This window comes from Aspergillus steynii (genome assembly GCF_002849105.1).
Source record: "Aspergillus steynii IBT 23096 chromosome Unknown P170scaffold_4, whole genome shotgun sequence".
NCBI classification, from domain to species: domain Eukaryota; kingdom Fungi; phylum Ascomycota; class Eurotiomycetes; order Eurotiales; family Aspergillaceae; genus Aspergillus; species Aspergillus steynii.
Window position 1 is genome coordinate 2,420,565 of NW_020194401.1, and position 24,937 is coordinate 2,445,501.

Sequence of the window (24,937 nt, forward strand, 5' to 3'; positions counted from 1 at the left end):
CCAAGATAGAACCAAATCATTGATATGACATTAAAAGATATGATACACCTTGCGGAAGAGTTGTATTTCGTAGGTGGTAGGTACATGGTCAGTCAGCGAGACTCGGCCTTTACTTTCATTTTCAGACGCCAGACAACCAAGTAAGCAAGTAAGTGTGCGCAGATGGCAAGATAACAAGATGGTATGGTATCAAGTATTAACATCGTGGGTGTCAAAAAAATGAAAAATGAAAAAATGAGACAGAGAATGGAAAAAGAAATCCCCGAAGCTGTAAAAAAGACAGAAAAAAAAAATAGACCAATTTATACCGAGAATCCATAAACCGAATAGTAGAGACAAGGCCCGTCGAGACATTTCATATCATGCAGAGAAAATAAACAAGGAAGGGGAGTTCGTGTAATTGGCTCATTTGTCGCGCGGACTTGGGTTAGACCACGAGAAATTCATCCTCGTCGCTCATGTCGGCTTCCGGGCCCGCGGTGTTCCAATTGTACCAGAATTCGTAGCTCATGACCGTATGGTCCGCGTACATGAGGAGCAGACGATAGCGTCGGGAGGGATTCCATCCACGCCAGCGCTCCTCGGGCTGGTAGGCTCGGGTTGCGCGAGCATGACACTCGGGCAAGGTAGGGGGGTTTCGGTGCATGTGTTCGTGTACAGATTCATCGCTGATGCCGGAAAGATCAGAGGGAATGTTCAAGTCGCCGAAAGAGTGATTTGATGATCGTCCGGCTACGGAGGCATTGTCGGTTTCGTCGTCGAAGATGTGTTGGTAACGGAAGGTGAGATCGTTCTCATCAACATCGCGAGGGATATAGGGCACGTCAGGCGGCATTTCGAACCCCTGGATGGGGCTCACGGACATGCCAAGAAGGGGGATAAGGGGACGGTCGCCGTACTTTTCCTGGCTCTCGAAAGGCACGATCCAGTCGACGCGGAACGAGAGGCCAGCAGCCTCCGATTCGGTTAAGGCGATAATCGCGGCGCGGCCTTTTTGCGAGGCGGCTACAACGATGCCATGTTCGGGGACATATTTGACCATGTTAAACCGATCGCAGGCTCGGATTGAGACGATGGGGTGGGTAAAGGGTTGTCGGAGCGGTGCGCCGCAGACAACGCTTGCGTGAGGAGCAAACGGATGAGCAACGAGCCGGATGTCGGTTTGCGAAAAGTGAAGGATAGGGAACCTCGAGTTAACTGGAGCTGGCGTCGGTGGAAGACCAATTAGCGCCTCCATCCGCCCATGCAAGCCAGCATCTTCAGGGAAGGCATTACGTGACATACGATCAAAGACCTGATATGCGACTGCCCCGGTTGTCGACGACTCTCCATCCTCCGAGGAAGTGTTGATATCTATATCGTCCATTTCTTGGTCCTCGGTATAGCTATCGTCATCCAGCACCGAGTACCCATCAAAGTACTCTTCGGCACCATGCATGTCACCCCCTCCAAGGGCTTCAAGCAGGGCAACCTGGAGGAACTCCGGCGTTGTTTGAGGGGGCCGACGAGTCCGGGGAGGACCATTGCTGGTGTGTTGGTCCGGATCACTGATTTGCTGCGCTGTCTCCAGGCCAGATGTTTGCTGGGAATCCACATCCAGATTGAGCTCGGAAGAGCTGCCATGGCTCATGTTATCGTCGTAAACAGAACCATCAACGGCACGATGACTAAAGGCGTCAGCAGAGTCCGAGGGGCGAAGATACCCAGCGATTGCATGGAAGTGGTTGGTCTCCCGGGTATCACTAGATTCCGAAGACGCCACACGGTCCATGCCCTGACGAGTGTCACCTCCCTTACTGATGCGACAATCAACTCCGAATATATCGGGTAGTACCGGTCGTTCGGGCTCGGCCTTGACAGCAGGAGGAAAGTAGTTGTAAAGCTGCGAAGCATTCGGCACTCGGCCACTTAACTTCGTGAGATCAAACACCGGTTGGCCATCCTTGACTCGACGTTGAGGCCTACCGCCACATGCCTCTTCGGTGGACTTGAGAAGATGAAAGGAGCGCGGGTCGAGAGCGATGACAGACCAACCACGTTCGCTACTAGGTCCGTCAGCGAGAGGAGGCCAGGAAGTAGCAACCCAGCGGGAGAAGGTATACAGGTCGATGCCCAACGAAGGGAAGAGGTTCAACTTACTCGTTGCGCAGAGTGTCGTGAAATGACCTGAAGCCAATATCGTTGAAGTGGTACATATTGAACGCACCAAGGCCGTCCCAAATTTTCCAAACAAGAAGTTTATTATCGATATCGGTACTAACCATCCAGTTACCATTAGGGTCGAGGTCGCAATTAAGAAAAGAGACGGATGGTATATTGGCGAAATGCCCCGTGTATGTCAGTTTTATGTTGCGCGTTCGGTGTTTCTCGGGCATCATGTGTCGCAACTGCACAAACTGCTCGGGGGTCGTGATGTGAAGCCAGGTTTGACCATAGTCGCTCAAGTCGTCCTCTTCTTCTAGTCGCTGACTCGAGTCACTGCTCCCTCCAGAAGCAGGGTTCACAAGGGCGAATGCGAAAACGGTAATTAAACCAGTATTTGCACTCACTGCGATCAACCGAGCGAACTTGTGGATAGCCAACCCCCACGCACTGGCTTCGACATATTCGACAAAGAAAGGGTCCACTTGAGAGCCGTCTAAAGGCCGACTCTCTTCGTCATCTGCGGCACGCTTCAGAGCTGAGAAAATCGCTTCAGTACGGTAGCCACAGACGTTCCCTGAATCAGTAACGAGCAAGAGGACTTCCTCGCGACCAAGATCATCCACAAGGATATTGTTGATCGCATGTGGGGTGTTTGGAGAGATGAATCCACGGGCACTAGACTCCTTCATGACCGGTGTGATGATCATTAATGGGACAGAGCCCAGCATCTGGAATGACCCCGCGGGTTCCCAGACATAGATTTGATGGCTATAAGCGACAAAGAGAAGATTGCGGCGCTGGGAAAGTGCGATCTGTGATCGTATCAGCCATGGATGAGTGCGAGTTGGGTGGATAAATCAGTGATGAGCATACAAGGTTGTTGCGCCATGTTGCAGTTTGGGGAGGAAATGAATCATCTGCTCTGAAATGCCGATCAGTTAGTACTGCATGTTAAGACCTCCGACGCCGAGAGGGTATTGTTTACAATGAGAACTAATCAAAAGGGTTAGCTGGTGGATGCACATAGCTGACTGACACACCCAGGTGTCTATAATGATCAGAAATATACGCACTCTTTTATCGCCCTTTTCAACATTCAGAGGCCGAAGATGCAGGCCTTCACGGGTGCGACTCTTCCGGCCAGGCGGTCTTTTACCAGCGAGATGGCCAAACGCCATTGCTTCGAGCACTTTTCGTGCAGGAGCAGCGTGTCGAAGCAATCAACCCACGTCCAGAGCTAGATTTCGGGCAGAGAGTAAATGACGGGAGGTAGAGAAAACAAATTATGACGACGGGGAGCTGCAGTCATAAAGAAACCGAAACACGAGGGGCACATGTATCAGATGCAAAATGATATCACATGAGTCGGGGGGTCTGTCAATTTGGAAGCCAGCTAGGATTAACATTGTCGAGCCATGGGGAGAAGAAGCCACAACGTACGAAGCTCATCTCCGAGATCTGGACGGTCGACGAGACGAGAGTCCAATGGAGGAGGGCGATGAAGTCAGTCGTGCCATTCGCCGCCTCAGGCCGCGGAGCGCACGTGCTACCCGTCGGAGCTCTCACGTCGTCCCCACTAGAGTATCTCTCCTTCTCATCACCTTGGTCTCATCCCCCTGCCCAGCTCTCATCATGGATCTCGTCGCGAGTGTCCGCAAAGAAGGCAGCCGGTGAGTCCTCCTCTCCCTCCCTCGCCCCCATCTCTAACCTGCAATCCTAACACTCACGGGTTTCTACAGCGGCGGCCGAAGCGAGTTCAAATGGTCCGATGTCAAAGATTCCAGCCACCGAGAAAACTACCTCGGCCACTCGGTCATGGCGCCGGTTGGTCGCTGGCAGAGTGGTCGAGATTTACAATGGTATGCCCGGTCGGGGGACGACGCCGAGGATCAAGCCACCAAGGAACGTGAGGAAAGACAGCGGGTCAAGGACGCCGAGGAAGAGGCAATGGCGCTAGCTTTGGGTCTTCCATTGCCTGCCAAAAGCGCCGCTGCTGCCAACGCCAATTTGACACCATTGGGAGAGAAGGATGTCCAAAATGCACTTCGGGAGACGGCAGCTGGTGACGATCAATCCGGCGATGAAATGGGCAAGGGCGTCGGGTACGGCTCTTATAGGGGCGCCGGTGCCTCTTTGCCCGGCGCGAACCAGGATGATAAACTGGAGGCCGTTGGGGTCGATTCACACTCGCGACATGACCGGAGACGGCGGAGCGGACGTAGTAGGAGCCCAGGCAGAGATCGAAGGCGAGATCGTGCCAGCGGTCGTGACCGTGACCGAGACAGACACCGAGAGCACACGCACCGAAGGCATCGCGATGAGCGTGATGAACGCTCCCGTCGCCACAGGAGCCACAGACATAGATCGAGGTCTCGCTCGCGAGACCAAGGTCACCGGAGAAGACGATCGCGCTCGCGGTCTAGGAACAGGGACAGGAAAGGCGACGATTACAGAAGACGAGAAGATCGCAAGCATATGCATCCGCGTGAAAGGGATTCGGATTATCACCATCGGCGCTAAGTTCTCTGCTATTTTTTAATTGGATTTGGCTTCACCGGATGCTAGGCGTTTACGGGAAAAGGATTTTGTACAGATACACAAACGTTTTGGTTCTTGATACCACAATCTATCTATAAGACAACACTCTGCTGTTCAACTACAACTCGTCGTGCCCCGACTTCTTGCTTGCGGGGAGATCGGGCATCGACATCATCTTCACCACCATACTAGTCCAGCCGGTGAAATGTTGCGTCCGCTGTCCTTGGCCGGTCTCCGGGTTGTACTGTTCCCAGGCAAATCCCGTGGCCTTCCATTCTCTGAAGACGTTCTCGACCACATTCTTCCGCAAGTTGGAATACAACTCACGGGCTTGCTCTTGGTGGGGGCCGGCCGTAGTTGCAATGTCCTTGTTTGGAGGGTTAGAGTCGATCCAACGTTTTTAGGGCAAATGCACAACTCACATATAGGTTCTTGAACACCAAGTAGTTGATGTTAACCCAGATCGGGCTCCTCCAGTAATTTTCGGCCGTTCCGTAGAATTCGTCCTTCTTACTCAAGCTGCGGATTCCGTAGTCACTCCACAATTCCTCCGGGTCGCCAATCAAGTCGAGAATGGCCTTGAGCCGAGGGCTGTCCGGGCCAACCATACCCGTGAGGAATGGGAAAAGGGAGATGTATCCTTTGTGGCAAACGTGAACGCTCTCTTCGAATTCATCGATGGTTGCGTCGCAGTATGTCTGCGCCTCATTATCCCAGTGGAGGTCTTCGATGTTTCGTTCGATAGCCGTTTCGTATACTCTGAGCTCCTCAACGTCCTCGGTTTCGCCCAATGTCTCTGCAATACGGCGCAGAGCGCGAGTCATCATGCCCATCCAGCTGATCAGATCAACGTGGAGCTCGCCCGGGTGCGGAGGCTGCGCACGAGGGTAGTCGTCTAGTCCGGACGTAAGGATATGCTGGATAGAGCGACCCCGCCAGCGGTATGCCTCCTTAGACGAGAACGCCTCCCGATCATAGGAACTGACCTCTCCTCTTTGAGTATTTCTGTACCAGAAGTAGTGTCTCTTGAGAAGAGGGTAGATTGAACGAATATATGCCTCACCCAGTTCGGGATGTTGCGTATAAACCGATCCAAGGGTTTCAGTGAGATCTTCTTGGGATCGGTCCACCGAGATGTTCTTGTTTACCTCAAGCTGGTCAATAAACGCCTCTAGTATAATGAAGAGCGTCGGGGGGTTGGCGTAATGAGGGTACTGGACAGTAAACTCTGGTGGAACCTTGCTGCGGGCCTCGGAGCCCAGGATTTGCTCTCGAGCAATCCAGCCGTCCTCATCCATCAGGTTGAGCCAGCTCTTGACAATTTCGAGTCTGCGAATTGGAGTCAGGACCGGCAATCAATGCATATTCCAAGGGAGCTACGGAATCACATACGCAAGATCCGTGTCCCATTCAAGAACAGGGATCAAATGAAATCCTTCGTCCCAGAGGAAACCTCTGGGGAAGAACGGCCGAGAAGGAACGCTAGTAAAGAGCTGCTTTGGTCCTTCGAGAACGGCATGGGCTCTGGCCCTCGCCTCTGCCGTCTCCTCCCAGAAGCCCTCGTTTTCCTCATCATACTCCGGAGCTGCCGAGCGGTCAACAACATCCGTTCCGTGGAAGTAGCCTATGCCACCGACAAGGTTGGAAAGCATTGACTTGGAAAACTCCGAGTACTCCTTAGAGTTGAAGGGAGCCTGCGGGGGAAGAATCTTTTCAAATCGATCGGCGAAAGACAGAGAGGAGCTCGCAATCTCTTCGGTGAGTTTCTCGGCTAGAAATTGTTAGTCAGTAGGTTCTGTAGAGTCAAGGGTTGCGAAGTGAAGATAACTCACATGTCAAAGGCTGAGGCGAAGAGCCAGAAGAGAACAGAATGTCGAACTAGGGGACATGAGTAACTTCCTACTATGGCAAGCAGGTTACATACCTCAAACTCGCCCTTGAAAACCTTTTGAACGAGATGAATGTTTCCGTCGCCAGGAATGTTTTTGATGGAGAAAACTTGGGGCGGCGGCGGCGGGTTATCAGGCCCATATTTCTGGATGATTTCATTGACTTCACCCTTCATCTGCGAGAACAAGATCACTGTATCTAGATCAGCACAACACTATACGCTGCCAGTCAGATTGATATAAGCGAACCCTTCGTTTGCCAAACGTGCTCCGATTGGATAGTCGAGCTAGAAACCAAGGTGCGATCCAATGGCTTATCCTCGTAGCTTGGGTGGTCGTGTTCGGGGTGTTCATTGCTTTCAGGACCCGCAGTAACATCGATCGAAAAGTCGCCAAGGTCGGGTGTATTTCCAGATAGTCTCACGTCGCCGTCGAATCCCCGAGGGTCCTCCGATTCGGTGGTAACACGCAGGTCACCGAGACCCTCCAGAGCCGAATAGAAGACAATGGTTGTAGGTTGGTCAGGAGGGGCATCTTCGCGAGGCACGCCCTTGACACGGGCAGCCCAGCTGCCTCCGTGCTCTCCACCAGGGACTTTAACGAAATCAACTGTCAAATCCAGTGAGTTTCCAGCGTCGTGGATCGTTTGGCGGCCGCCCTTCCGGATATCGTATTCGTCCCAGCCGTAACCAGCCATTCCTTCATTTTGTTCACAAGTATGTCTGAAGTCTTCAATGCGATCAGTCAATTGAAGGGGTGGGCAATCAATATCAAAGGGTAAGGGAGCAATTGAAAGGAAAGGCAGGTTGTGTAACTGGACACATACTCTGCTGCGCCGTAGCGAAGTCATCCACTTTTGCCCACAGCAGTCCGGCAGAAATGCTGTCCGGAATCCGAGGACGCACTCCGAAGTAAAGGTTCGACTTATAGGGGCCCCATAGCAGAGACTGGTTGTTGGCTCTTGCGGCCTCTTTGGCTAGGATGGACTCATCGCCGGTCGCTGTTTGGCCGGCAAAAACCGCAACCGCCCAGGACAATGGAAATAAGAGGGAGTAGAAATTGAAGCGATTCATGTTTAAATCAGAAACATTAAGAAAAGAACGAAAGCCTCGAAGATCGAGGGGTGACCATAGAGAATGACTGAACACAGTTTAGCCTTCTCTCCGATGGCGTTGGTTGATGGTTGTTAGTGGTTTGTTATCTGGCATGACCGACGGGAGCTCCAAACGCTCCGCATATGACGTGGTCCAAGCTCCCGCCCATGAAACAATGGAATTACTTGCAACATTGAGGTTCCTCCGGACATTCGATATGCACTTGAATCGTCATGTTGTATTTCTCTAGACTATATACACTAATCGTCTCTCTAAAGATAATTTCTGGGATCAAGTGACGAGATCTTGGCGCTCTTGGCCTGTCCATCAAAGACAAATTCGCTAATCACCTTGCCCGTACCAGGCGCATTTTGAATACCCCAGCAAGTATGGCCAGCAGCAAGGTACAGCCCCTTGGCCCCAGCATGGCCGACTAACGGGCCTCCGCGCATGGTGACATTGGGCAAGTAGCAAGCTTGGCGCGCGCAAATCTGGCCGTCGCGCAGCTCATCTGAGACGCTGCCAACCTCGTTGATGATATCCTGACATCGCTTCTCATCGACTTCAACGTCTGCTGTGGTTGCTGGGAGCGGTACAACATGGTCACCCTCTCCACATGCATACACCGTGTCATCGGGGCGAGCGTAGATCTCCGGCTGCGCAACAGTCGGGCGTGAGGGTTTCGCTGGGTCGAAGTTGGCGGGGATCTCGATGTTGGTGAACAAAGTGTATCCGCTAACTGGTCTCGTCGGTCGAATAACAACACTGTGGGCCCGCGTCGCAGAGATAGGAGCATCTGGCAATATCGAACTTGTCCAGGGACCGGCAGCAACAACGACGTCTGTGGCGGGAATAGTATGCGCTTCGCCCGATTTCTTGTCTGTGTAGGAAACCGACTCAACGGCATCTCCGGAGTAACCGATGCTCGATACAGATCCGAGAGTGATATTTGCGCCTTTCTCTTCGGCAAGTTTGGCGATGGATGTGGTGAAGAGGTAGGGGTGGACTTGAGCAGTTTCTCCGGGGTCACTCATGCTCTCGTAGCCTCTCAGCAATTCCGGCTCAATCCAGTCAAGATCCTGCGGGACTCTCGCGCTCTTCAACTTCCCCAGGGCATCTGCACTTCGCTTCTGTAGAGATACTGAGCTGCCAGCCTCTCCGCCCGGCGCCTCTTTCTTCTCATTCAGCGGACGGCCTTTTGCGATAAGCTGCCCACAGTTGACCTCTCTGTATCCCCATCTATCCTTTCCGCCGTGCTCTTTGGCCAGTTCTGCATGTAATTTGTAGCTCAGCGGCACGATGTTGCTTGGGTATGCCCATTGCGCCAAAAGGCCCCCGGCCTTGCCAGACGCGCCTCCCGCAATCTCAGACGCTTCGATAAGAGTTACTGAGTGTCGCGATGGATCAAATGACGGATGTCTCGTTAAATAATATGCCGAGCAGCAGCCAATGATACCGCCACCTTAGCAACGTCGTCAGTTTGGGTACTTGGACTCAACGGGCGGGGTAAAATGCCAGGAAAGCCTATAAGTTCTTACCGACGATGACAATGTCCCGGCGCTCATTTGCAGTGGACATTTTGTGGTACCGAGCAATTCCAAATCCTACAGCTCGTATTGAAGCCACTGCGACGAGAGTTGGAAGAAGTCTGGGTTGGGTTGTTCCAGTAACTGCGGCGGCGTGGGGAAGCAGCTTTTAAGAGCCCATACGTCACTGCCAGTCATGTGCCGTGCCAGAGGTTCGCCCTCTCAGAAAATTAATAAGACATTAAATCATCTGCCAAAAACCTAATTTTGATTTTTATAAGAATACAATTGTTCTTGTAATTCGCTAGATAATCCAGGTGCCCGTGAAGTGCAAAAGAACCTGCTCCGTAAATGCATAGAAACCGCACCAGAATAAGACCATGGTAAACCCGCCCCTGTCAGAGGGGTAAAAAAAAAAAAAAAAAAAAAAAAAAAAAAAAAAAAAAATAGCAAAAACGAGAAAAGATAGAAGAAGAAAAAGAAGAGATGGCGATGTAAGTTTGGTATAGTTGCAATGTGCATGTTCTCTTTCACCGTGAAGGACTGAGTGGTCTGTTGAATCCTCCTATACGGTTCATGTACTGTCGGTATTCCGTCTTCTTCTCCTTCCGCACGCCATAGACATTGTTGCCTGGCACCTTGGTGTTTTTTGTGCTTCGGAATCTGCTGAAACCCATACTCCGGCGCATCATCTCTTCGACATCGTCCTCCGCGACAGGGTCATCGGTGTCTATGTCCATTCCATCTCGAGGCCGACTTGACATCTTGGAGTCTGATACACCATTTGCCTGGTTCCGGTAATCCCTGCGATCGTTTCTGCGGTCACCCCTAGGGCCTCGCACTGGCGGTGTCCGGGATCTATCTCTGTTGCCGTTGCGAACAGGAGATCGAGATCGATCTCGGTATCTGTCGCCTTTTGAGGGGTAACCTTCGCAATATTAACAATTGAACTAGCAGCATGCTGGAAGAAAAAGCCATACCTCGTCTTTCATAGTGTCTGTCGCGACTAATGCTTCGTCTGTCTCTGGTCCCACGCTCGTCTCTGTCCCTGTCCTTTCGATCGCGGTCGCGATCCCGACGGTCCCTGGACCAACTTCTGTCGCGCCGCCTGTCCCTTCGATCTCTCGAGCGAGAGCGATATCTTCTATCGTCACGAGGACCGTCACGTCGTCCATCCTCCTTTGAATATCCTTCACGCCTTGGGCTCCTGTCGAAGTCTGAGGCTGCTTCATCCGGGCGGGCTTCTTTATCATTCATATCCCACATCGTCGAGCTGTCCACGCGACGAGCACGCTTTGCCGGTGGCTCTGCCATCTTTGTCGGTGGGAATTTATGTTGTTGTTAACTTGTCGGGACTTTGGAATTGAAGGTTCGGTTCGAGTAACAAGGTGAAGGATCGTTGGTATCGGCTGGGAATGGGTTGAAGGGGAGAATGAAGCTCAAGGCAGGATAAGAAAGCGAAAGTTAATTTAATTCCATATTATTATGAATAGGTCTTCGGTTTTTTCAGGGGTATCAATTGTCTTGGAGTGTGTCGGAATCTGGAGCAGCGAATGGAAAAGAGAGAGCGCGGATTTACGGTTGTCGAAACCCGTCGGTTGCGCAGTAAATCCCAAATCGGGTTAGATGGCATAAGCTTGGCATTTGAAGACCGTCGTAGTTCAAGCGACTTTCTAGCTATTGTTTTTCTCGGGGGTCTAGGCGCCAGATGAGCTTGGATGTGGGCTGATGGTACGGAGTTGAAAGCGGAAAAACACTTGTTTGCTCGATGATAGTCTGTTCTTGGTCATAGGGAGAAGAAGAAATCCCAAAGAAATCACAACCCAGCCTCGAGCTAAGTATAGGAATGGGGCAAGGGTCTGCGAGCTACATTGAAGGAACAACTTCGTCGAAATGAGAAAAAGAATAGGGGTTGGAAACAAAAGAAAAGAAATTCGGTAGCACTTGCAAATAAGACTGGTATGGAGCTCCAAATGAAGGTTATCTGGGCAAAAGATAAAAAAAAGATAACTCCCCCGAACCAGAATCGAACTGGTGATTTTTCGGTTACAAGAGAATTCCATTACAGCCGAACGCCATAACCAACTAGACCATCGGGGGTATTGTTGAGGTACGATCAGCTTTTTTGAAGTTATGTTACTGCTGCTGCTCGCCGCTCACCATGGCCACGGGGAGTGCCGCAGCCCAATGAGAAGCAGCATTCATTTAAGTTCTTGGGTTTAGAGAGCTCCATTATGGGTACAGGTGAATGTAGAGGAGCCACAGCAATTTTTTTTAGATTATGTAATTGGGGAAAAGAGAGAGAGAGAGAAGCTTGAAGAAAGTGTTTGGCTATTTGTGCGAGAACAAGTATAGAAAAGGGTTTTAGATGGGTAACTTGGCGAGTACAAACATGAGCAAGGGCAATTGCATGGCAGCTTGTACGGTTCACATGTACCTTATATACAAAGAGGTAGGCTATATGTACAGCGTAAGGGGATGAGTGTCTCATTACATGCAGATCCGGGCGATCTTTATTCAATTTGTGCTCGGGGAGATACTGGCAGAGCCAGACATACAGAAAGGGAAAAGAAAAAAATGTGTTGTAGCAAAAGGTGGTGAGGTAGGGGAGGATGTAGGAGCTACTGGTTTTTTGGTGGTTCATGTGGTATATAGATACATGATGCATTTTTGCAGAAAATAGAGAGACGAATGTCATCGGCAGTTGTGGAATTGTTCTAAGGGTAGAATTTAGATACGGCAGACATTCCGGTGTCTTGGGAAGGGTAATAAGGACCATAAGGTACGTACATACAGTGCTTCGCAGTGTAAACACAGGATGAGGGCGGGCTTGTGTGCATGGTGCAAAAAGAATTTCAAAAAAGAAGTAGGGATCCCCCGAACCAGAATCGAACTGGTGATTTTTCGGTTACAAGAATATTTTCCATTACAGCCGAACGCCATAACCAACTAGACCATCGGGGGCTTGGTTGAAAACGAGGCACAGATTTTGCTATCATGTTCCAAGGCTGAAAAGGATGAACAAGTAGAAATAATCTCCAAAAAGTTTATCCCCCGAACCAGAATCGAACTGGTGATTTTTCGGTTACAAGAAGATGCTCCATTACAGCCGAACGCCATAACCAACTAGACCATCGGGGGTTGGGTTATTCCGCTTGCGAAATTGTTGCTATGAATAGTTGTGAGATTTCTCAGTCAGAAAGCGGCTACCAATACTCTGTAAACATGTTAACTAGATAATAATATTATTTATATTGCTCATAGGTGGTATGTCAAACCTCAGATATACAGTCCTTCCGGAAAACAGGCCCATGCTGTGGTTGGATGTTGTGTCGATTGCATCTACACCTTCCATACTGTGATTTCGACAATATATATATTTCAAATGCTCTCCGATGGAACAGGCCTGCTATGCTTTTACAACCTACGGGGGATTTATCTGGGTGCATCAGAGATCCATACCAAGCTCCAGGCTCGTACTTAAAATTTGATATAAGCACCACGTGTTTCTTATCAGGCATGACACCAAACAACCCCCCCCCCCTCTGGCGTTCGTTCCTTATGACCAACAGAAATACATCATCTATGTATAAATCACAGTTCTCTCTGAAGACCCTGGCTCCCTCTTTACATACCACCGTCGTCTGAAAGTCTTTGACTCGTTCAAAGTGAAGCCCTCCAAAGCATCTACCAGCGAGTTCATCTTCATGACAACCAGTTCTGCCCTGTTGCTCAACCAGACATGAAAATCCCCCCTTGAGCCCCGACCCTTTATAGACACTGCTAACCGGCTCGCAGGATCTGTTAGCAGTGCACCCCTGGCGTATGCCCTAGGATTAGGTGTCTCAGTAAGATAAAATTGCATCTGGACCCTATCACCGACATGGACCCCAAGCTGCAAATGCCGGGAAACTGTGAAAATGAAATTGCTGCAAGTTATGAGGTGCGCCCCCTGTGAACTATCTGAGCCAGTAATTGTTCTCCATACCCCCATTGAGAGATATTTTTGGACATTGTTTAATTTTCGTTTCACGATGGCTTCTTCTGCCAGTTTTCTGTTGCGGAACATATTAAGGTAGTAGTACTCACGCAGAAGAGGATCCGGCGAGTTCCGAAGCTCATTGAAGGTATCCCTCATATCTCTTGCCCATTCACGTATTGCTGGATCCGGGGACAGAATCAAATCACTAAAAGTCTGCCTACCCCCAGCGGCTTCGGCAGAAACGTGATTATCTCCAGTAAACCCCTGCCATATTGGAGGCACAACATTTAGATGCCGACCAGACCATAGCTTCCTAGCAGTCGGAGGAAGGTATTCATCCAAATGTTTGGGCGTGAGCGTCTGGAACAGACAAGCCATCCACATCTCCTGGATATTCAGTAGGCACCGATCTGCCTCACATGTAATCGAATCACGCGATATTAGAGTCACAAACGTTGACCTGATGTCCTCATACGCGCCCCAGACATGATAGTGAAGACTCGGACGAGTTCGACGATACCATGGATCATTATGGCATGCTATACGCTCCAGAAGCTTGGAAGCCTGTCCAACGTATAGCCAGACTCGCTCAGGGTCATTCTGTCTCCAAAGAATATGCATGTATACACCGGAATTGCTTGAAGTTTCGGGCATTCCACCTAGCCCTCGCAGGCTTGCAAGACTCTAAATGTCAGGTTCCAGACATAGAAAATCCGGGAAACCAGCATACCTCTCTAAATCAAACTTTCCAAGTAAGCTGAGATCCCCTACACCTTCAACCAGGCCTCTCACGAGCTCGGCACGGAGGTTGTTGCCTTGGTATGCCTGCAAAACCTGCCCATAACGCTCTTGAAACCTCTCGCAGACTATGCCGATAAGATGGTCGAGAAGAAAGATGTGATCAACAGGACCTAGCTTATCGAGGTTGAGAGGGATTCCTTCAGGTTCCCCAAGGAATGCGTCGCGTCCCGTTCGTGGCTTTTTGTCCCCGACCGACCTGACTGTGAGAACTGGGCCTGCATGACTGCCCGTAATAAGGCTCTCTGGTGTATAATTCTCCGATTCCACTCTCGGTTCTATGCTTTCCTGGGATTTTTGGTGGATAGTTTGTCCTCTCCGCGTGTCTAAACTTGTCCTAGACCATTCATTTTGCTGCTGATACTTCATGTAAGGTCTTCCAGATTGTGCATTGGATGGTTCTGATATTTTGAAACTCGAAGGCCGACATGATTGTCTATTCAGGTGCCAATATAAAGCCTTCGCAAAAACATTGTAGTAGTCATACCCATAGTCGTTTGGTTCAGATTCCGGTATTTCATGCCCCATACGACAAACTTCATCCATCAATCTGCGCAGAATTGAGCAGCGTAGCCCCCTCTCGTCGGATGTTTCGTTCTCAATATTTGCGGACAAGAATTCAGAGCCTGCCAACAACCCAGAGCTGCCCGTGAGCAGAGGTATCAAACAAGTAAGGAGAGAATAGTGCGTGCGATAATCATCCCAGTTCTCTTTTTTGAAAACATCCAGGGCCGCATGAGCTTCCGGACTGGGTTCAACCCAAGACGAAGTACTGCTAATGCTAGCCAGTTCATCATCCATGAGCGCTTGATCCGTTTGTCTTTCCCTCGGCATTTTCTTCCCCTCTCTTTCTTCGAGGGTGGGGTTGGTGAGAGAGGAACAAGTACTCAGCCCAGGCGAACAGGTCAGTAACGACCCGAAAAGGATTGTCATGGGAGTTCACAATTTGATTAAACTGGCCTATGCCAAGACAACAGAGTGAATTGACTGAGGAGTGAATTTTCTCGACGAGTCCCGAGTCACAAGTGTCCCATAATTTACGTATACTCACTTACATATACCAAGGCTCTGTCAATGACCAGGCTTACCCATTCGAGCCCTGCGAATGTCTCGATCTGCAGCCAAGCCGAGAGAGCCACCACGCTCTAATAAGTAGCTACTACCTCCGCCCACTCCACTTTGATAGTAGAAGTCCATGATCCCCACCCAGCCATCTCATCATGTTAGTTGCACGTAGCTTGGATTCTTAGGATTGAGGATGTAAAACCAAGTAGCCGTACTCATTTATCTAAAGCCAGAGAGCCAATGACCAATGTAGAACACAGTCCCGTCGGATCTTCTCCAAATAATAGCGGCCTACCTAGTCTAATAAAGGAGCAAAAACGTTGCGAATAAAAGGAGAATTAGAGGCTAAGCCTAAAAAAAAAATATCATTGAGTTAAGAAGTCCAGTAAACATCTCTAATGGGTTCTGTTATTCGGTACTAGTAGATTCCCAACAGGGCACCCAGGGCTGCCGAGTGATCATGAACAATAACGGGGAAGACAGCAAGGATAGTATTTCCGGATACCAAGTAGGCTAAGGGGATATGAAGCTAGAAATATGCACACACCTGGGTCTACCAGGGCCCCCCACCCACCAAGACAGGAACTTTACACGGGCTATTTGTATTCTTTAAATAACCATACTCACAGGAGAACAAAGAATGACATCTTGTTTATGCTTACTGTTAGGGGTGAAAAATTGGATATGAGCTGAAAAAGCTGTATATACGAGAAGAGCTAATTGGAGAAAACAACATGTGGAGTGGCTTTCTAAGTGTTACATGTGGTTGGCAACTAAAGTATTGTGGCAGTGGTACTGCTATGTGGCTCCAGGCTAACGATAATGGCTCTCAGCCGAGGACTGATATGGGTAGGGCCTCACCCAGTAAAACTAAGAACTGAATAGCTCCCATTATCCGGACACCCCCACACCAAGATACTGTAGCTTCAATATAATAAAAAAGCGGACGGGAACTTCTAATATCCAGAGTCTATCAAATTAGCTTGTGCTTTGCATAACTGCTAGTAATTAGCAACCTACTTGTAAGTATAGGATCTTGTTGTTTCAGCATTTGTCTAGCTCCATATAGCATAAATCTCCTGGATGCCGCATCAACAACCCCCGATGGTCTAGTTGGTTATGGCGTTCGGCTGTAATGGAGCATCTTCTTGTAACCGAAAAATCACCAGTTCGATTCTGGTTCGGGGGATATATATGTTTTTTTTGAACTCCAGTCACGCCCTGTACTACAGGTCCAGTCTTGCATGAATTCAGGAGTTGATTGGGGGTGGGTCACAGCCACAGCCACATTCCTTTCCCTTAATTAACTTTTCAGTTTTCGCTTGGCCTACAGCCCAGGTAGGTGCGGGACTCAGGAATCAGTCAGTTAGCATTTTTAACCTTTTCTTTTGTAATTTTTTCTTTGCCCCCCCTCCATGTTGGGTACATTGGCCCACTATTGCCATAGCAACCCCCGATGGTCTAGTTGGTTATGGCGTTCGGCTGTAATGGGTTTCTCTTGTAACCGAAAAATCACCAGTTCGATTCTGGTTCGGGGGATTTAATCTTTTTTAGATCTACTTTCTACTAGATCTAGCTGTTCTTTTTGCTGTATCTGGCCCTGAACTGGCTCGCTACGTTCTATCCCCATAGGGCTCTTTATTATCTTTTCCACTGCAGAGCCCACGCTCCGTACCCAACCCAATTCCCATGAATACAACACCCTCCTTCCCAAATCAACCGAGAATACAACCCAGCATCGATCAATAACTGACCCTTGTACGCCTTAATCCTCGAGCGACCTGAACTCATGTAGGTTCATGCTGCCAAGGTGTCATGCGCTGCAGCCGCGTAGCCACTGCTCTGCCCCACCTATACATGCAAGCCCTGATCCCATGACCTGTTGTCATATAATTGTATACATAATTATGTGGAGATACTGCTGCAAAATTCTCACTCAAGAGCTGAGGATTATCTTATTTGGGACTGAACTCCAGAGAGTTCTTTTCTTGCATTTTCCCTTTTTGAAACTCGCGGGTCACTGGCATCGCATTACCCTAGGCGAGCAGCGGGCCGTCCCGCTGAGCCTCGAACCATGTCCAGCCTCAGTAGTGATCAGCGGCTCCGAGGAAATCTTTTCTGTCCGCACTTTCCGACCCCTCCAAGAGCGCAATAACCCCGCACATCATCTTCCTACGCTTCTATCCCCCATTATCCCTCAATAGATTCCGCGATCCGCCAATCTGGAGAGATGGCTCCGACCAATCTGTCTCATAGGCAGACACATAATTTGCTCCTCATCTCCAAACTCCTTAATCTGAGAGATACTGCGTCACCGTTTACCCTGCTCCTGGACTCCCTAGAACAGCCCGCCACCCCTCTACTCAAGGAATACATTCGACGCGCAAACGTAAGTTACGCAGCTGCAATTTATAAAGCTTGGTGCAATTGCATCTAAGCTCGAATCCATGAGTTTCTGGAAGCCTCCAAACCAAAGGATTGTTCAAATAAATGTGCATGGGCAAGCTCAACTAACATATAGAACAGCTATCTAAAGCCCATGTTACTTATATTGCTTTTGAATCACTGAGGGCGCCACGGGGGGTGGATGCATTCATATCCACGCGGGGGAAGAACCCGGCGGATATCATCAAGGAAGTTAGCTCGGCTCATCAGGCGGCCTCCTCCAGCTCACGTCGTATGTTACCGGCTTATGATACCTATGCTCCATATGACAATTGACTTTTTAAGCTAATACACAGCAGGGCGTCTCATCATAATCGACGCGATCAACCCCCTTATTCACTCCAAGCGAACCGATGCGCAGTTCCACCTTTCGACCTTCCTGAGCTCCTTCCTGATGCCCCAGAGTGCTTCGGCATCCAAGATTGAGACTTCACTCGTCGTGACCTTCCACCAGGATGTCCCAAGCCCCCCTACTTCCTCACCCTACGCTCCCTCTCCATTTTCCATGTTGACCTATCTCGCCACAACTGTCATCCGACTTCACTCGCTTTCGCACATCCTCTCTCAGAAGGCTGCTCGGGATCGCAGCCTCGCAGCGCCTTTCTTCGGCCTTGAGGAGGAGCAGGACGGGGTTCTCATTGGAAAAGTGGACAAGCACGGAGGAAACGCGTCAGCGGAGGGATTGGTTTTAGAAATGGAACATCGTCGCAAAAGCGGCCGCGGCGTGCTGGAATGGTATTACCTTCCACCTGCCTCTCAATACCCGCCACAGCAAGTCAAGGAGATTGTTACACTTCTTGACGACCACCCGCTGTACCGTCCTCCCGAGGAACCGGACACCGGAGCCGGTGAAGAGGAGCCCGAATCGACGTTTGAATTGCGTCTCACCGACAAGCAGAGAAAGGACAGAGAAGGGGTGGTTCTGCCATACTTTGATGCGCAGAAGGGCAACGGTCCTGGTGAGGGTGGACGTATCCTATACGACATGGGAGAGGAAGACGATTTTGATGAGGAAGAGGATGAAATCTAGATGCTCTAAATGCGAGAGCCATCCATGGGAGAATGATGCGAAAGCTGGTTGTTCCCCACAGCGAATTGACCTGCTTATTACTTATAGCAGCACTTTGGCTCTGCGGTGGCTCCGATGCGAAGATGATTAGAATATCCTCATCACCTATGTCGCTCTATACCTGCAACCACGGCCTAGAATCCCGCGCGACATTCTACCAGAACGCCCGAAAGTGCATGGTTAACCGCAAGCTCTATTCGAAACACTGTCGCTATGAATGACAACACTTGTCATCCCGACGCGCCTACCCAGTCATTGTTTTGCATTCCACGGGCTGTCTTAAGCTATCTCATCGATCATAAATTGTTTAAAAAAAGCCCGGAGGCTTGGGCAAGGAAAAAGTGGTGTCCTGCAACCACCGGAGAAATTATGTGTACATTCAGACGAGTGGGTATTCAGAAGCAACTGCTTCGCGAGAAAACTAGAAGAAGCGCCACCAGAGAAGGAAGATGAAAATCAGGCCGACACCGGCAAATGGGCCATACTAGAGCAGGTCAGAGCGGCGATTCATGGCCGGCTTTCTTGGAATGTGACAACTCACCTGTTTAAGCACCAACTCCCAGTTGATGCGGACCGCAGCTTTCCTGTATTTCTTGCTGTCCTCGCGCAAGCGCCCCGATAGCTCACCCATCCTCTCCAAGCTATCACCTCGGTACAGAAGATCCTCGATGTTCTTGGTCATCACCTTGGTCACATCTCGGAGTTCGTCGTTGAGCCGGTCGAGGTTCTGCGAGGCTCGACTATCCTGGTAAAGCTTCTTGGTGCGCTGGATAAAGGTATCAAACTCGACGAAAGCATACGGTCGCAGGTTGGGAGACTGGTATTGTGCGGGGGAGTATGTCGTAGTGAATTCGGTTGCGAGGTCGGCGAGATAAGTGAAGGCAAGCTTGCGCGGATAGGAGCGATCGCATATGCACAGGAAACAGATATCATCTTTGATAAGGTAGCTAGTTTCGTCAATAGGCCAGATCATTCCATTCACTTTCCCCCGCATGGCAGGCAGACAATAAGGACTCACTGTAGATTGTACTGGCCCGATTCAATGCTCGCCTGGGGCGCTGCATTGCGACTCAGCCGCCGGAAGATCATCTTTGCCTGCCCCTTGATCTCGGAAAGTTCAACTTCTGCCTGCAGGACGAATCGGGCATTAGTGTACCAGTCAGAGGCGACGTGCAAAGTGAATTGAAACTCTCACCTGTTCATCGTCCACCGACGCTGCCAACATCAGGCCTACTCCAACCATCAGCAATTGTCACTGCTTCTCTCACTTCCTCCTTCTCACTGCGCAATCTTACCATCGAGCCTGGCAATCTGTGTGGATTTGACCATCGTGGTAGCGCTGCAATTTCTCCCTGCCGAGTTTCCACTCCTCTCGAGTATCCAGCAGGCTGTCGTTCAGCTGTCGCGGAGCAGAGTAGTCTCCTTTTGCTGTCCAGATCGACGGGGAATAATGGCCCGCAAGCGCAAGGCGGTCGGCGCCGGCAATAAGAAGCCGCCCTCGACGAGGTACGTTAACCAAGTCCGCCGAGATGCTCCCCGGAGTCTGAAAACAGCTCGAGAATCTCACTTGACTCGCGGAACTTTCGACTCAGAGGCAAACCAAATAAACTGACTATGATCTTCGCCCAGGGGCCGGACCTCTAGATCTGCTGATGCAGCTAAATCGAAGGGCCCGAACGAGTCCAGCTCGGCGATGTCAACTACGAATACCAGACCAAAGCGGAATCCACGACGGGCCGCAAAAGATCCATGGGAGGAGGAGCGCCTGATGACGAGCTCGGAGTCGCCGCTCGTTCATCTGGATCTTGTGGTGCGTGATACTTTCTACCGGGATCGGTGGCCTTTGTGCATGATATCATGTCGACAGCTCAGGAGAGGTGGCTGACATGCTTCTTTAGAAATTGCTCGCGCGCCCCGAAGCTTGGGAGATTCTCGAGGAATCCGAGAAGAAAGAAATCCTGAGCTTACTCCCCGAAGATGTGCACCCAAACCCTCATCCGCCTGCGGATGACCCCGATTGGAAGATCCCCCCATTACCGGAGTCCTTCTTACGCTACTCGAATAACTGGCGGGATGGAGTCCGTCAATTCCAGGTCGATCTCGAAAGCGGCCGCTACGATCCAGAATGGTTGCGCCAGGCCGAGGAGGCATCGGCGCAGCGAGCTGCGGGAAAATTCGACAAATTCAAAGAACGCGAATACGAGGAGTTCTGGGGACAGAAGCAGAAATTCGACCGGAGTTTGGCCGCGGGACAAAGCTCCCAAGTGAAGCTTCAAACGCTGATCGAACACGGGGTGGTTCGTGCAGGTGATGTTTGGAGATACTCGCGATGCTTTATGCAAGGCTCGAGTAAGATCTTATTGGAAAAAGAAGTCAAGGTATGCTCGGCATTCAAGAGTTCATGTGTCTGCTTGGCTCGGTCCTAAATGCTTGTATAGTTCCTATCAATCGATGGCCCACGATTGACCTTTGCCATGCCCTTTGGTCAACGCGTGTTCCTCTCCAATAGCAATGGCCATGCCAAAGACTCGGAGCCTAGTGCTCAGTCTGAACTCTCTCCACCAAAGCCCGCAGAGGTTGAAACAGATGAATCTAAGAAGACGAACGAGGAAGCATTTTTGGATGGAAATGGAGCGATAGAGATAGAATCGTCTAAGAAACGGAAATCGGACGCTGGTCCGTCCGGCGACAAACCTCCAGCTCAGAAACGGCGTCGAGGACAGTCGGGAAGCACCGGGGTCGCTAAAACCCGCGGAGATTGCGACCAGGAAGCAGCTTCAAACACTGACTGCAAGAATCCGGATACCGCACCGGTGGGTATTGACTGCCATCCTGCGGAAGAAAACCCGGCCGCCGCGGCAGTCGACGAAGCGAAGAATGGTGACCAAGCAAGGGTTGAGACTCCATCCTCAGCCAATGCATCCGAACCGGGCGACAAGAACAGAACAACAAGACCTGCCTCTCCAAGCATCTGCGAGCAACATGACGATGTCGTAGTATCGGGTATCACTGGGCTCAACTCACTCGCTGCCAAGATTGTGGAGGTCGATGGCCGCCTGAAGAAGATGCCCCGTGGAAACGCTTGGAAAGAGTTTCGTTCTTACAGGAACAACCAAGACATGGGCAGTCTTTGGGAGGTCAGACAGGCTTGGTTTCTGAAGACTCAGTAGTCTACACGGCGCAACTGGTTGTTCTTTGGTCAGTGCCGGCCAATTGTTTTTTTTTTTTACCCTTAATACCCCTTGAGCAAGGCTGGTTCACATGAGTAGGTTTCCTTTGGGAAGTTGCCTAGAGACTTGATAGAACCATACAGAATAAAAGCCCCCGAATTTGGATTATTATTTGGCTGTCAGTAAATTAAGACGTAAGACGGGTAGAAAAGGCAAGCGGAAGTATATCATGTCTTTGTCTATGTATTAGAATGATACTATGTGACATAACTGATGACACGAGGATGAAAAATGATGCAGATGATCCGATAAAGCTACCGCTGGACATGATAATTCACTCCCCATTTTGGGACCTAATGGTCTTAACCCGAATTATAGTGGCGCTGGGAGCGAAGAATAATTTCCACCAGCGCTGCGGGTTGGTCCACCATGACCAGATGACCTGCCAATGGAACATTCACCGGCCCTGCATTGCCGATAAGGGATCTTAATTCATTTATCCGACCTTCCTCAATCCACCCATCACATTCTCCATAGCATATGACCACAGGAAAGTCGCCGATTTTTACCCATTGCGGAGAGTCGCGGAAATTTGTACTTGGATCAGGAATGTGTTTGTAGAAAGCTTTTTTCCCGTCCTCGCTAGTCCATTGATGACTGAGCAAACGAAGTAAAACACTGTCTATACCCCTGCAACTAGCAGACAAGATACTCTCGCGTACGAGAGCTCCGTGGAGTCGACACGGCAACCGGCTTACATACTTCTTGTTTCTCAACAACGGGAAAATGGGTGTCCGGTCCCATGGCGGGATGACCATGGGGCTCACGAGTACCAAGAATTTGTAATTCACTCCATGCGTCATGTAGGCGTGAAGTGCTATAGCAGCGCCGAAACCATGGGCTATGATGCTGACACGTTCGTTGCCGAAACGGCCCTTAAGCATGCGAGCGAAATTCTTCGCTTGGAATTCGAGCGAGGTATGATCTTCTCCAGCGATCGTCGGGATGCTGCGGATCGGCAGGTCCCACAGAAAGATTGTATATCTTGAACGAAGGGCTAACACCACATGGCTCCAGATCCACGAGTTGAATGGAAAACCCTGGATCATTACCAAGGGGGTGGAGTCAGTCCCATCACCCCAGCTTTCGAAGGTCATTCTATCAAGCTTATTGGCACCGGGAAGGAAGATGGGATCCTGGAGACGGGGCTCGGGAGACGGAGCCGGGAGAGCTGGGAAGGGGTAGTTCTTGAAGTCTGGGGGCGGGAACTGAATAGGCTGGGGCCGCTCAGGCGGAGGCATAGCTTCTGACCCACTTGGATTCATATCGATGGCTGCAGTGATTTCGTGAGCCAACGCAATCTAGATGCTAATGCACCGTGGGGGTATCCACTGACCGTAAAGATGGGGGCCGGAAAGAAATAGAAGTGATAAAAGTTGAGGATGTGAAAGGACCCGAAGGAAACCTTGGATTGATGTCTATATCGAAGTGATGATGGTTCACGATGCATCCCTAAGGAGATTGCCACCGAACGAAATGATTTAGCCAAATGGTGCCTTCCCGTCTTATCTGACAAGGTTGTTGTTTCCTCGCGACTGACCCAACATTGACCTTGGTTGGAAGGATAGCGAGGAAATTGATAAAACCCAGGCTGCGGGCTATTAACACCATGTGACAACTGTACATGTAGACATTATCACATAGAATGCATACCATGATTAGGGTATATGGGAACGACCGAGTCCACCAAGTCCACTCATACTGTCATCTTTGACGCGATTTTGATCCTCATCGGCGGCATAATCAACCGCAAAACTTGACTGAATGAAATCTTCCAGTTCCTCGCTAACGGTTTTCAGCTTCTCTTTGACGCTCGCAACGCCTTCTTGTCCAACGATGTGACGAGACGGGGGGTTTTCATGCCCCCCTATGGCAGTGATCGCGAAGACGGTCTCCGCGACCAGGATTTCCATGTGCGCGGGACTGAGTGGAGGATAGGTCGAAAGAACCTCCGGACCGGAGAAAGGTCCATCCTCCGCAGAGGTGACTCGGCCGGAATTGCGAGACTCATCCGTCCCATTGTGGGTATGCGGTAGGCGGGGGACCAGTCGATTGAGAATCCCTCGGAATAGAGGTGCATGGTTGGCGCGCGGAGAGTATGCAGGGACGATGGGGGGTACGCTGGTCACTAAGTTGGTGAGGATGCCAATTTCGATACTGCACTGGAAGATTGTGAGCTTGACATTGAAAGGAGCTATCTCATATGCAAGGCTCTAGAAGATGTGTTAGTACAGCGAACCAAATGGCCCGGGCAGTGTGCTCACATCACAAAAACCCTCGAGTGCCCAGCCAGCTGCACAGTACATCCCCAGTCCAGGAGTCCCGATATGAGCCGCTGTGCTTGGTCAGATACCAATTCTTTGTTCAACAGCCAGCTGGTGCTTTACTTATTCCAGAGATGATCATGACGTGTCCCGATTTCTGCCTCCTCATATGAGGTAGCGCCGACTTGATGATGTTGAGTGGCCCAAAATAGTTGAGCTCGAACTGATCGCGGACTAGATTGAGAGTTTGTTGGGAGGCTGCTAGCTCCTCTACGGTTCCAATAAGGGCTTCACACACAAGTCAACAGCAATCCCGACCAACCGAGTGAAGCAGACTCCCTACCTTGGCTTGTGCAACAGAGAAGGATGTCGATCTTGCCGAACGTTGCAACAGCCTCCGCGACCGCTGCCTGGCATTCTCCCACCACCCTGCATGAGACCAATGTGAGCCCTTGACACTGCAATATGTACGGGTGGCCTTCTATTCAAAGCCCAAGAAGAGTCCAGTCGCACCTTATGTCCAGCGGAACCGATTTGAGTCGCTGTGGCCATCCCTCTTCACGATGACTCTCGACCTCCGCCAGGAAGGTATCGTATTCGTCTCTGCGGCATTCATCCCGGTCTAGATTGGTATAGGCCAGCCCCACAAGCGCGCAATCACCATGCGCCAAAATCTGGCGAGTGACGGAAATCCCAATGGGTGAATCTCCAGCCGTGATCATCCATACCCGGGGCTCATTGTGGGCAGGAAACTGGGGGCGGGAGTAATCGGGGGAGGGGTGATTCTCCGACATTGGATCGACAGCATTCGCCTTTCATGCGCCTGGTCTGTCCATTGCGCAGTGACCGTACGCCGTATAAACCGTATAAATTCGACTGTGGCTGGCTGTCG

The 24,937-nt window shown here is 50.4% G+C and overlaps 11 protein-coding genes and 5 non-coding genes across 16 annotated transcripts; 5 read left to right on the forward strand and 11 right to left on the reverse strand.

Moving 5' to 3' along the window:
- Nucleotides 1-427: 427 nt before the first annotated feature.
- P170DRAFT_475705 (uncharacterized protein) lies at nt 428-3,323 on the reverse strand (the record flags this gene model as incomplete). Its single annotated transcript, XM_024853286.1, has 5 exons — nt 428-2,042; nt 2,140-2,957; nt 3,019-3,067; nt 3,131-3,138; nt 3,219-3,323. The coding sequence occupies 5 exons, from the start codon at nt 3,321-3,323 to the stop codon at nt 428-430; spliced, it is 2,595 nt and encodes an 864-aa protein (XP_024704710.1).
- Nucleotides 3,324-3,777: 454 nt separating this feature from the next.
- P170DRAFT_447096 (MMtag domain-containing protein) lies at nt 3,778-4,665 on the forward strand (the record flags this gene model as incomplete). Its single annotated transcript, XM_024850851.1, has 2 exons — nt 3,778-3,815; nt 3,885-4,665. The coding sequence occupies 2 exons, from the start codon at nt 3,778-3,780 to the stop codon at nt 4,663-4,665; spliced, it is 819 nt and encodes a 272-aa protein (XP_024704711.1).
- A 68-nt stretch (nt 4,666-4,733) lies between these two features.
- On the reverse strand, nt 4,734-7,754 carry cwh41 (mannosyl-oligosaccharide glucosidase). Its single transcript, XM_024842674.1, has 7 exons — nt 7,399-7,754; nt 6,822-7,301; nt 6,608-6,765; nt 6,516-6,561; nt 6,076-6,454; nt 5,106-6,012; nt 4,734-5,050 (listed from the first exon to the last, which is right to left on the reverse strand). The coding sequence occupies exons 1-7, from the start codon at nt 7,643-7,645 to the stop codon at nt 4,802-4,804; spliced, it is 2,466 nt and encodes an 821-aa protein (XP_024704712.1). The 5' UTR covers nt 7,646-7,754; the 3' UTR covers nt 4,734-4,801.
- Nucleotides 7,755-7,888: 134 nt separating this feature from the next.
- P170DRAFT_384260 (NAD(P)/FAD-dependent oxidoreductase) lies at nt 7,889-9,317 on the reverse strand. The gene is made up of 2 exons (XM_024845674.1): nt 9,205-9,317; nt 7,889-9,128 (listed from the first exon to the last, which is right to left on the reverse strand). The coding sequence occupies exons 1-2, from the start codon at nt 9,242-9,244 to the stop codon at nt 7,939-7,941; spliced, it is 1,230 nt and encodes a 409-aa protein (XP_024704713.1). The 5' UTR covers nt 9,245-9,317; the 3' UTR covers nt 7,889-7,938.
- Nucleotides 9,318-9,651: 334 nt separating this feature from the next.
- On the reverse strand, nt 9,652-10,722 carry P170DRAFT_464842 (SNUT3/LISCH7 family protein). The gene is made up of 2 exons (XM_024852280.1): nt 10,173-10,722; nt 9,652-10,120 (listed from the first exon to the last, which is right to left on the reverse strand). The coding sequence occupies exons 1-2, from the start codon at nt 10,504-10,506 to the stop codon at nt 9,723-9,725; spliced, it is 732 nt and encodes a 243-aa protein (XP_024704714.1). The 5' UTR covers nt 10,507-10,722; the 3' UTR covers nt 9,652-9,722.
- A 481-nt stretch (nt 10,723-11,203) lies between these two features.
- P170DRAFT_t111 lies at nt 11,204-11,292 on the reverse strand. The gene has a single exon. It is a non-coding gene; the product is annotated as a tRNA-Tyr (tRNA).
- A 773-nt stretch (nt 11,293-12,065) lies between these two features.
- Nucleotides 12,066-12,156, reverse strand: P170DRAFT_t110. The gene has a single exon. It is a non-coding gene; the product is annotated as a tRNA-Tyr (tRNA).
- Nucleotides 12,157-12,242: 86 nt separating this feature from the next.
- P170DRAFT_t109 lies at nt 12,243-12,333 on the reverse strand. The gene has a single exon. It is a non-coding gene; the product is annotated as a tRNA-Tyr (tRNA).
- Nucleotides 12,334-12,567: 234 nt separating this feature from the next.
- P170DRAFT_495390 (uncharacterized protein) lies at nt 12,568-14,341 on the reverse strand (the record flags this gene model as incomplete). Its single annotated transcript, XM_024854085.1, has 2 exons — nt 12,568-13,858; nt 14,009-14,341. The coding sequence occupies 2 exons, from the start codon at nt 14,339-14,341 to the stop codon at nt 12,776-12,778; spliced, it is 1,416 nt and encodes a 471-aa protein (XP_024704715.1). The 3' UTR covers nt 12,568-12,775.
- Nucleotides 14,342-16,135: 1,794 nt separating this feature from the next.
- Nucleotides 16,136-16,226, forward strand: P170DRAFT_t104. Its single transcript has one exon. It is a non-coding gene; the product is annotated as a tRNA-Tyr (tRNA).
- Nucleotides 16,227-16,487: 261 nt separating this feature from the next.
- Nucleotides 16,488-16,576, forward strand: P170DRAFT_t105. The gene has a single exon. It is a non-coding gene; the product is annotated as a tRNA-Tyr (tRNA).
- A 598-nt stretch (nt 16,577-17,174) lies between these two features.
- Nucleotides 17,175-18,638, forward strand: P170DRAFT_183876 (Elongator subunit IKI1). Its single transcript, XM_024842675.1, has 3 exons — nt 17,175-17,426; nt 17,564-17,714; nt 17,782-18,638. The coding sequence occupies exons 1-3, from the start codon at nt 17,268-17,270 to the stop codon at nt 18,510-18,512; spliced, it is 1,041 nt and encodes a 346-aa protein (XP_024704716.1). The 5' UTR covers nt 17,175-17,267; the 3' UTR covers nt 18,513-18,638.
- A 79-nt stretch (nt 18,639-18,717) lies between these two features.
- On the reverse strand, nt 18,718-19,957 carry P170DRAFT_509965 (SNAP receptor SEC22). The gene is made up of 5 exons (XM_024854728.1): nt 19,847-19,957; nt 19,747-19,781; nt 19,570-19,679; nt 19,093-19,498; nt 18,718-19,035 (listed from the first exon to the last, which is right to left on the reverse strand). The coding sequence occupies exons 1-5, from the start codon at nt 19,878-19,880 to the stop codon at nt 18,973-18,975; spliced, it is 648 nt and encodes a 215-aa protein (XP_024704717.1). The 5' UTR covers nt 19,881-19,957; the 3' UTR covers nt 18,718-18,972.
- A 128-nt stretch (nt 19,958-20,085) lies between these two features.
- Nucleotides 20,086-21,877, forward strand: P170DRAFT_464844 (uncharacterized protein). The gene is made up of 3 exons (XM_024852281.1): nt 20,086-20,361; nt 20,450-20,929; nt 20,990-21,877. The coding sequence occupies exons 1-3, from the start codon at nt 20,245-20,247 to the stop codon at nt 21,719-21,721; spliced, it is 1,329 nt and encodes a 442-aa protein (XP_024704718.1). The 5' UTR covers nt 20,086-20,244; the 3' UTR covers nt 21,722-21,877.
- A 57-nt stretch (nt 21,878-21,934) lies between these two features.
- P170DRAFT_183903 (alpha/beta fold hydrolase) lies at nt 21,935-23,274 on the reverse strand. The gene is made up of 2 exons (XM_024842676.1): nt 23,118-23,274; nt 21,935-23,054 (listed from the first exon to the last, which is right to left on the reverse strand). The coding sequence occupies exon 2, from the start codon at nt 23,044-23,046 to the stop codon at nt 22,084-22,086; it is 963 nt and encodes a 320-aa protein (XP_024704719.1). The 5' UTR covers nt 23,047-23,054; nt 23,118-23,274; the 3' UTR covers nt 21,935-22,083.
- Nucleotides 23,275-23,439: 165 nt separating this feature from the next.
- P170DRAFT_447079 (short chain dehydrogenase/reductase family protein) lies at nt 23,440-24,839 on the reverse strand (the record flags this gene model as incomplete). Its single annotated transcript, XM_024850849.1, has 5 exons — nt 23,440-23,994; nt 24,046-24,116; nt 24,169-24,333; nt 24,389-24,474; nt 24,559-24,839. The coding sequence occupies 5 exons, from the start codon at nt 24,837-24,839 to the stop codon at nt 23,440-23,442; spliced, it is 1,158 nt and encodes a 385-aa protein (XP_024704720.1).
- Nucleotides 24,840-24,937: the final 98 nt, after the last annotated feature.